The 10,915-nt window shown below is 39.6% G+C and overlaps 1 protein-coding gene across 1 annotated transcript in view; it reads right to left on the bottom strand.

The window, feature by feature from the left end:
* LOC106535680 (teneurin-1) overlaps positions 1-10,915 on the bottom strand; it is a gene marked incomplete at both ends in the record, with an annotated part of 47,401 nt that overhangs the window by 32,443 nt on the left and 4,043 nt on the right. Inside the window, 1 exon segment of the mRNA XM_014032746.1 lies at positions 10,193-10,436. Coding sequence (XP_013888200.1) covers positions 10,193-10,436 — 244 coding nt within the window.

Raw genomic sequence — 10,915 nt, 5'->3', positions numbered from 1 at the left:
GTTCTGAAGGCAAAAGGGGGTCCAACCCGTTACTAGCGTGGTGTACCTAATAAAGTGGCCGGTGAGTGTATTTCCTGAATGAGTTGAATATTTTGATTTAAGAATGACTAAAAAAACACAAAATACCTAGAAGTAGTAAGACTGAAAAAACATATGGAAGAAACTATAAACAGGAAAACAATAGTGTGATTACACAATGAAGGTGGAAAACAATAGATATTGGAGAAAACTGATGATTATTTTTTCTTGTGAGCATGTGTTTATTACTCCAAAACAAATCATAACAAAACAAAACAATATCTCTGAGCCGCTGGATTTCCCAGGAAACATGATTGCCTCAGGTTGCTGTGTTTTCTCGGGGGCGGGGGCGGGGGGGTACTGCTCTGTGTACAGTACAGTATATGTTACACACCGGGCACTTCTCTGTCAGTGCCGGGGAAAGGTGAAAGGTCGCAGGCTGCTGAACTTAAAGGAGCCCTCAGAGAAAACATGATTGCAGTTTGAAGACAAACTTGTCAAAATAAAGTGCAAAATAACAACAATGGGCCTCATGCAAGAACATGTTTGTATTCTTATCCTAAATTTCTCTTAAGGCTGAGTCACACTACAAGATTTTAAAACAGTCGGACGATTTTCAAAGACTGAGAGAGCCCACACATGAGGATAAAAAATCATGGATATACCAGGTTTGGTCCTACAGTGTGTGGTGTACAGCCACACAGCAAGAGACAACACACCACACACGAAAAGATATTTCATTCATGAACTGTCAGATATTAAATCACGCGAGACTTCCTGAAATCTCACGAGAATTCAGATGTCCGAGGAAAATTCTCACGTGACCTCCAGAGAGACGTGAGTTCAGAGTAAATAAACATTTGCAACAGGAAGAAACAATGTTGATCGTTTGTGGACTATTTTTACCAGAGGAAAAACAATTCCATAGGACTTATAACATCCAGCAGACTTTCTGGTGAGTCATGACAGTTTTTGTTTATGTCACCTCACTTTCTGATTGGCTACACGTCTCATTCACAGGCTGTGAGCTCGGGGTGAACGCCACACACTGTGATATCGGGCCAAAAAATCAAACATGTTGAATATCCCCAATTTGAGGTCGGAGCGGTCTCGACGTCCTTCCGAGCCGACTAGATCACTCTTAACTCACCACCCACGGTGGGAATATCTGCTATGATTATCTTTAGAGCCATCACGATAATCTGGACTTCCTTAAGATCATCAGCAGGACAAAAATCGGCCTGATTTTCTTGTAGTGTGATGCCAGCCTTACTTTTGTTCATACAAAAGGTTCATACGAACATGTCACGTCAGATTCAACAAACTCTTCTATCTTCAGGAAAAGTGTGTAAATGAGCTGCGTAAACTGATGAATGCGTATCAGGTGCTCGTGCACGGGGTGAAGTGATTGGCATATTTACCACCCCAAAAGCACCATATAAGGCTACGTTTCCTGACCCACATACCAGGAAGTGTCCATTCATAAATGACATTGCAAAGTAAAAAAAAAGAAGAAATTTACAAGTTTGGGGATTGAAGTTCTGCTCTCAGAGATCCAGAAAAGAAAAAAAATGTAATTTTTAGCAGCGTCAGACCTGCTAAAGCTGAGGAATGAAATGACGACTGCTGTTAATGTCGTGTCTCCTGTCACAGAAATAAAAATCTAAATCATATTCATCTCTCTCTGTAGTCCTGCTACAGTTTTTCTTTGGTCAAATATTTTAAATTTAAGCGTAAACAACTGTGTTACATAGTTTTCATTTACTCAGAAGAAGAGCTACCATCCATACGACCATACCGTCGCAAGTGTCAGATGCGGCTCTGAAAAAAAGCCATTTTAAACAGTCTCCAAACTTCAATTAATACATAATTAAAGTTGGTTTTTAGTTTGAGATCTTCATTTTAATATTGTAGTGTTATACAACAGCATTAATAGCCAATTTTATTTAATCTAACCAATTTATGTCGTTGGTTACATTTAAAATCTAATTCCAATTCAAACAGAATAGCCTATTGTCAACATAATTATGGAGTGTGATTTATTTTCAACTCTAAATATCTTCAAACTAATGAAATATAAAGTTATTAGTGAAAAAAACCCGTCTGGATAACAGCAGACTGACTGATCATAAAATATACGACAGGTCTGGACCACTCATGAATTGTGTTCGTATCTGAAACTAATCTGAGAAAACGAGAAAATTGGTGAATGCCGCAAATTCTCCTAAATCACTCGTACGCACAACTTAAGCACAAATCTGTTTGTACGAACGGTTCTTGCACGAGGCCCATTGTCTTTGTTAAAATTTAAGGTAAAAGTTACTGCAAAATGAAAAAGTTTCCAGTCATGCTGAACCTTTTCTTTTTTTTTTTTCTTGTTGTTTTGTTCTGGTTGTTTTGGAGAGTCTTTAGTGTGGCCCTGTGGCGAGCATAGATAACATCCATCCTTCAATGCCTGCCTCCTGTCCTGTCTCCATCCAGCCGTTCAGCTCCTGCTGAAGGCTCCGAGTCAGACGGGGGACACAGGAGGCTGCACATGGATCTGCCACACACCTAAGGGGTCACTGGTAGTTCATCTCTGAAAGGCCAGACAAACTCAGGAAACAAACACACACACACACACACGCGCGCGTGTGTAAAAAGACAGTTTTGGCTTGATAGATGACTACGCAACACAAATATGAACAGAAATGTATTAAAAAAAACAGTTTGCCCCCCACTTCAAAACAAACTCTGGATCCACCGAGGTCGTTTTAGTGCTCCACTGAAGGTGGATTAAAGCAAAAAGGATCCAGCTAAAACATGCATCTGCAGAAGCAGAAGAGTTCTTGTGTTCCCTAAAACGACTCCACCGTTCTCCCTGGCTCTTCCTGTCTTTGATCCTCTCAGACAATATCTTGGGGCCATGGCCAGGATGCGCTGAATTCTTATCAGAGGGCAGATTTCCCCCGAGACACAAAGAAAATGAGAGTTTCTGCTCTCCAGGAGGTCGGAGTCTTTAGGCCCAGGGGCTGTCTCATCCTGGATAAGTGTAAATGGCTTTGTTTGTGCTTTTGCCTGGGTGGAGATCTTTGTTCGCAGCGCACATGAATATATTCTGCCGCGGATTTAGATTTCACCGTGTCAGTGCGAGAAGAGAGCGATGCAAGACGCCTCACCTCTTGAGCGATAAGGAGGCGGATTGAAAAGTCGGGGCACGAGTCAATTTATAACAGTCCAAACATTTGTCATGCCTCTTAACACGCTCAGTGTGAGACCCGGTCAGATATATTGAACATCCATATCTGCATCCGTCCACAAAGTCGAGCCTAGTCTCTCCAGAAAACATAACGGATGTGCACCTGAAAAGGAAATCCATGCACACTTCAAACAATCTTAATCTCAGCTGACGCAATGTCGATACATTTCAATACAGATTCATCAAACAGGAATCAAGCAAAACAGAGGTGCACTTGACAACATAAGACGTTATACCTTTTTTTGCCATCTTTATTAAGGTCACAGCATCACTTATAATTCCGTTAGTGTAAGCCTCCGTGTCAGGCTTGTAAATACTTGGTAAATCTTTAATCTGGTGCCTGAGATCGAGCTGATAAGAGCACGAGGGTAAGAGCAGAAATATGAAATCATTAGATCATCAGCGTGTCTGTGAACGAGCAGGAGGGGTGGGGGGGCTTGAATATTAAAACCAGGCCTCGAACAGTTAAGCAGCGGAGACTTTGTCAAACGTTTGCTAGAAAGGAGCCAATAATGTCTGAATTATGTTATGAAGGGATGCTGTTCCACTGACTGTGAATATGATTACATTTTACGGTTTAGAACTAATAGCGCGCTTTCAAATGAAACATATTTGACTATAAAGTCCCAGATGCCGAAAAAGGAAAAAAAAAAAAACACCATCCAATATACTGAGCCACTGTGGAAATTATGTTTTATAATCACATCTCTCTTTGGGAGAAAGTTCCTTTTAGTTTGCAAATACTGCTTGAACAATTTAAAAGAAAAAAAAACATATAATGAATTTTATTTAAGGTGGAGTTTTCATTTAAAGCAGTTACACACAGTGAGAGACACAGAAAATTACTGTAATTACAATACACACTTCCTGACATGTCTCTCTCATTGATACTCGTGTATGGCCAATGATTAATTTAAATTGTCACAGAATCTAATTTTATCCTTTCTTTCTTTTAAATGAGGTGCGATCTAATTATGGCCTAATGCATAACTTATTAAAACCTTGTGTCATGGCAGCCTGCCAATCTCAGCTCTTCCTCATAAAAAAACCCCGAATCCACCAAGCTCTTCATTAAACATGCAAACATATTCTTCTGCACCTTGCTGCGGCTCCTCTGCAGAAAAGCGGCTCTTGCAAATGAGAATCTTCAAAAAAAAATGGAGGGAAATAAATAAAAAATTTTGGATCAATTATTACTTATGCAGCGAGCAGATGCTTAATTCTGTTTGATGGGATGAAATTTCCCGAAGCACGTCTCAGAGCGTTTGGAAAATAATTTTCATGGATGCATGTGAGATTTTTTTTTTTTTTAAATTTGAGTGAAATCTCCTTTTTGGAGGGATGTTTTAAATTTAAGTGCACATGTCCTGATGATTTTTTTTTTCAGCAGAAGGATTTGGAATATTTCTAAGACTTTTAAAGTTTGAAAAGTTTTTAATCTGAATATTTTCATTTGAAAAGTTAAAGAAATGTCGTTGTTTCAAAAAAGTATTCAGACCCCCTTGTGGTTTGAAATGTGTTATTTGTGTTATTTTGTAGCCAGGTAATTGATTTTTCTTCATGATATCCTCTCAGAACTTCAAATTGACAAAGTAAAATTCAAAAGCTTGTAAAGTTTTACTTCAATTCTAAATTTAAAGCACAGCAACATTCTTTGATCTGATGGGAACCAAGGTTTATTAGGTTAGTATGTTTTTTAATTAGTAGATTTGATTTCTGTTCTAAACATTATGTTTTGAGAAAACCAGGGACTGCACATCATCTGCCCAACACCATCCCCACAGTGAGGCATGGTAGTGGCTGCACCATGATGTGGAGGTGTATTTAAACAGCAGGGACTTGTGGGCCTAACCCTAACCCTAACGATTTAGTACTGCTCTTGAACACTTTGGAGTAAACCAACAAGCCTAGTCTCTATGTAAAGCTATCAATTTAGCAGTCACAATTTTGTAACTGTATGTAACTATAGTTATTGAAGTTAAAATACACTATAACCATTTTTTTCTCTTTTCAAAAACTGCATATCTTGAATAAAAGGTAACAATTCAATTCAATTCAAAAATACTTTATTGATCCCAGAGGGAAATTAGGTATTGATCCCAGAGGGAAATTAGGTAAATTGAATTGAAAGAAGACAACCAATCAAATTGTTTGAATAGCCTATGACGCAAATTCAGTCCCTGGTAGCATGGGTCAGGCCATAAAGATATAGCAAGTGTAGTGGTCACCCTGGGTGGAATAAACGTTCCACCTGCCTTTGAACTTGACCACGGAAGGCCTCCTTTAAAGAACAGAACTCTATTCATTTTTATGGTCATAACGTGTTTTCTTAAACAATTAAGGGACATTTTATTTCATTTTATTCTCTATAATCAAGATAATAAACAAAATAGTAATGTTCTTTATATGTTTTGACTTTACATATTTTACTTAAGCAAAAGTTATTTCTTAATTAAAGTTATCATTTTAAAGTTAAAGTTATATGCTTAACTGAATGACAACTTATGTTCTTCTCACTATAATCAGAGAAAGAAAGAAAGTCACAAAAGATGTCATTTTAATGTTTATTTTGTGTATGTTAATCAACCATTATTTGAGTATAAGGTGATTATGTTTTTCTTTTCAATTCAACTATATAAGTGTATGATTTTCTGCTTATGTTTAACAGAGGTTGGTGTGAGAAGTTTCACTAAAAGCTGAGAGTTTACAGAAGCAGCTTTTGAGCATGTAAAACAGGGTTTGTTTGGTCTACGAGGCAAACTTTCCCATGAGAACTCTACGCTCCTTTAACTTTCTGATTCACACCTGTTAACACAAGGTCGACCGAGAGACGACTCTCTCTACCTCCCCCTCTTGTCTTTTCTATACTAACACGGGCAAAAGTCCGCCAGTTCTCTCTTGTCTCGGTCGACAGCAGTTCTAGCAGAGTCTGGCGCGGGTCAGACTCGGGGAACTGTCTGGCCTCTCCCAGCAGAGAGAGCAGAACATTTGTGGTGAAGATTTTAGCTCAAGAGCTAAAGAGCTAATCTTCCCACTAGCCTAACGGCGACGCCAGTCGTGGGCTCCCAGCACCTCTCTTTGAAGTTGAGACTCTACAGAGAGTCGCTTTTGTTTTTATCTGAAGAAGCCAAACGACGGAGTATCAGATTGACACTGAACCGGACCGACCCAAAGATAATCAACTTCCTGAAGCTGAGTCCGGAGCAGTGCTGACGGTCCTAAGCGGACTCAGAGGTCTGAAACCTGGACACCTTCAAGCTTACCTGACTGACGTCTGAAAAGGTAAAAGCTGAACGTTGGTTACAAAGTGTCGGAGTCCTGGCTGTGTCACTAAAGACCACTCCATCCTTCTGGCTTTTTACAGCATTGATAAGATAAAATCTAGTTCACTCTCCCATAATAACCACTTTTCCTACCTAAACTTAACTTTACTTCACTCTTACTAAGAATTTGCCTCAATTAGGTTTATTTAACATCAAAGAACCTTGTTGTGTCATATAAGTTGTCAAATTAACGAGATTTAACCCTTTTTAAGAGTTAATGGTTGATTTAAACTTATGTAAAGCCCTTATCCATCTTCCAATGAGTTTGTATGTAAATAATTGTTTTGTAAAATAAATATCATTTATTTTTAGATAAACTTTATTGACTACGATACTCATTGTCAAAGTCTTGGTCATAATAAAGGTGATGGTTATTATTATTAGTATTTAAAATCGAAAAGAACCCGTTTCCTCGTATATTAACTATATTAATATTAATCGATATTAATTAGGTTAAATATGAGAAGTTATGTTGGAGGTAATCTCTACACAAGTAAGCACAAACTGGGATTGTACTATGGGTCAGTACGTTGAGGGTTAAGAGGAAGGCTGGAAATAGCAGAGATAGCAAAATAATCTTCCACAGCTCAGGACCTCAGAATTCGCTTTCCAACATGACCCAGAGCCAAAGCACACAGAGAGGAAAAACCAGTGGCTTAGGGACAACTCTGAATGTACGTGAGTGATTCAACTAGAGCCCTGACCTGAACTCTATCACTCCTGACCTGGCTGCCCAGTGTTGGTCCCCATCCAACCAGACTGAGCTTGAGAGGATTTGTAAAAACAGAACGGCAGGAAGTGCCCTAATCCAGGTTTGGGGTGGGAGGTCAAATCTTATTCATAAGATTGTGTCACATTGTAGACATGAATAATTCTGAATAGATTTTGAAAAATCAAAAGGGAGTTTGTTTATGTGAGTCAGAATGGAGTTAGCGAAGTAGTTGCTTTACGGTGTTTGTCCTAGTTGAGCTACTATGAAATCCCTTTGGTAGAAACATGTTTCATTAAATTGTTTTTTTTTTTTAAATTGCTGAAGCCTCAACAAAATATATCTGTAAATAAATAGCTGAAGTGATTATAAAATATCACTGATTGTAGTTACAACTTTAAAACATTTTATATGTGTAGATATTAGAGTGCTAAACACAACACTAATTGCATTAGCTTTTCAAGTGGAGTTTTAAATATTAAGTTAAGTTTTATGTTAATTAAGTCAGCAACCTTTGGTTAATAGGGTGATTTTGACACATGTTAATGTGAAGGTATTAGCATGGATCATAAAAAAATGTGTTATTTATGAAAAATAAGTCAGTCTTTACATCTTAAGGTAATCAAAATGCGTTGTTAATTGTTTTATAATTGGCTTGCAGCCATTTGAATTATAATTGAATGGAGCTGTAAGGTCTCTAAAGATTCCCACCCCTTATTCAGGTGTGTAAAGTTCGTTGCACCAAACTTAAACAGGCTTGAGGCTGCAACTGTTATCAGATGTGTTCAGCTAATTAATAAGAAAAGGATGTGAATATCTATATAAACGTGATATTTTCATTTGTTCATTGTCAGACATTTACAAAACCATACTGTGTTGTTTTTACTTTGCCATTCTGGGGTACAGAATAGGCCTTTTTCTGCAGGCTCGGTTCTCTTTGGCTCCACCCCACTCCACGCCAGTATTTGGTTTTCCACTGTCGGCTCCCACCCCTTTTTGGCCCGGTTTGTGGAACTTCTTCGAAGGTAGAACCACGGTGCCGGTACCGTTTGGGGCGTGGGGTGCCGAAGCGTGTAACAGTCCATGATTGGCCAGTGGAGCTACATGAACCGATATGAGCAGATGCGCGAGCAGTAGGGGCGAGCTAAAAACGTGAGAAATTAGAGATTTTTCAAATGATGGTGAAAGCGCTGGGAGAAACTAAAAAATCTTGAGCCAAATTGTAGTGAAAGATCACAACAGCTGGATTAGGTCAAACCAGTGGGACTGAAGCTGGTTTAGGTAAATGGAGGCGAAACTAGGACTTTTGACAAACTTCAGTGAGTGCTTCATGCAATTTGTGAGACATTGAACGAAAATTGTGAGACACATATCTCGCTTGCGAAATTATACTTTTTTTTATAAAGTTTGTATGGACGTGTCTTTTGTGCATGTTCATTTCCAATGCTAACTAGTGAGCAGCTACTTTTCTAGCGGCTAAATGGCTAGTTAGCGATCCAGGCTAAATACTAAAACCCTCTGCTCTACATTTATTGTATTTAATAATATTTATTTTACCATGATCAAGGTTAATCTCGGTCTTTTTGTTCAGAGTCACCCTTGAACAGTGACCAGCTGAGCTCCCGGGACATCGGTACCGGCTGCCTCGCCATCCGGGTCGAGGAAGCTGCTGGTCGGGTGGCTACAGGAGAGAGGAGCTTTTCCCGTTTGGACTTTAAAGTAGTTTGTTAGGTGATTGTGTGTGTGTGTTTTAAGAGGGTATTTCTTGTCTGACTTTTATTTTGTGCAATAAAGATACTATCAGCAATACTATTTGTTTTTCATTTAGTTAAATACATAAGAAAAATACACAACACAGTCTATATTTACTCACACAGGAATAAAGTGAGCAGTAACTGTTAGTTCATTTATAAGAAAATCATTTTGGTGGTGTTTTGCTGCATTTATAAGCAATGGTTTGCTGTAGCAGGGTATGAGTTTTATTTACAGAACAAATATCAAACTTTTGTATATCAATAGTTAGCTGTAGCACTGAATGAGCAATGATAAACGGCAGTTTCAGCACCTCCATGTTAATCATACCACCCACTTTTAAACAACGTTGTTAACCACTTTGCACTGATGATACCACCCACTGATCAGGGACACAGTTGCAGTGGCAAATCACCTACTCCTGAGTAGAACTGATCTGTTGAGAACCGAGTGGAGCTGTACTTAGCAGTGGAAAAAAAACGCCTAGTGGACTTTTTTGTGAGATTTTTTTTTATTTTAATTTTGTTTGTTACCTTTTGGTAGTTATGTGTGTTTATGGCTACACTTGTTTTCTGTGAGTTTCCATGTGCCATCGGTTCATTTTTTTCAAGCTTTTTTTTCTATCTGATCACCACCTGCTCAGTTTGCTGCCACGCCTACTTTCACCTTAGCCATGTCTCGTTAGTTTCATCTGTTTGTTAACACCTTGTTTACCTCAGCCTACTGAACCCCTCTGCATCAGTCTAGAGATCAGTGGAGCATTGTGCATTGCAGATGCCACGTCTGGTCTCCTCAGTGCACCCTTCATGTCTCACTCAGTTCCTGCAAGTTAGTTTTTGCGGCCAAGTCAGTTTTTGTCATTTCGTAATAAAAGTTCTAATTAATATGCTCGTCTTCCTTGTGTCGAGTCTGCATTCCTAGGTACAAATGCTCCTAATACTGTGACAACTATAAATTAAATTCAACAAAATATAACATTGCTAAAAGTGAAGATGGTGAGAAGACTTTCTAAACTCACTGTTTGGTTAGAAGATCACATCAACCATTTTAAAAAGACAGCCTCTTACGTTTTTAGACCTTTAACTCCCCTCATCCCCTTTATGCATTTCCGAGCTAAAAGCAGTCATTATGTAATCTGTTGCATTCTGTTACCTGGTCTCTAGGGGGATGTTGCTGTTGAGCACCCAGCTGTTGTGAAGCTGGCCCTGGTCTGTGTTCGAGCTGTTGTCTGCCCCCTGACCCCCCTGACTGCTTTGGCAGCGCGTTGGCATGGTCTTCCTCTGCAGGCTGACCTGAGCGTACGGCGCCGGGCGGGCACAGGTGCAGGCGTGGGGCGGCGGCGGAGGCGGGGGCAGCGGACGGAACGTGAACTGACCACCTGGACTGCTGGGAAGCTCTGCGCAGAGACAAGAAAGAGCGGGGAGGAGGGGGAGGGAAGGACAGGGGAGGAATAAACACAGCTTTATTAGAAGCACTATATCATAAATTACAAATAAAAGCAGAATGTTAGTTGACAGTTTATTGTTATTACACTGATTGAGAGACATAAATCAGCTTGAAACTGTCCCTGTCCGGTGCTTTCCCCTGCCTACCTGCTTTGATACACTTCCAGCCACCCTATAAATAGATTCTTGGCTGGCTGTAGCATTGAGCAGTCTTTAAAGAGCTAACAGTTCTGGCTTAATCTGCACCCGCCAGCCCAAACTACCCATGTGATGTTTATTATGAGATCTCGACGGAATGAGCTAGCCAGCTGTAACTCCCTCACACTGGTAACCCGAGGGTCCGGTGAGAGCGCTCGCAGTCCATCATTTATCATTCTCTTTCACCATAACTCTCTCTCTCTCTCTCTCTCTCTCTCTCTCTCTCTCTCTC

This window comes from Austrofundulus limnaeus, unplaced genomic scaffold (assembly GCF_001266775.1).
Source record: "Austrofundulus limnaeus strain Quisiro unplaced genomic scaffold, Austrofundulus_limnaeus-1.0 Scaffold1527, whole genome shotgun sequence".
NCBI lineage: Eukaryota > Metazoa > Chordata > Actinopteri > Cyprinodontiformes > Rivulidae > Austrofundulus > Austrofundulus limnaeus.
Note: the sequence above shows the minus strand (reverse complement) of the source record. Positions and strands in the feature narration are given on the sequence as shown.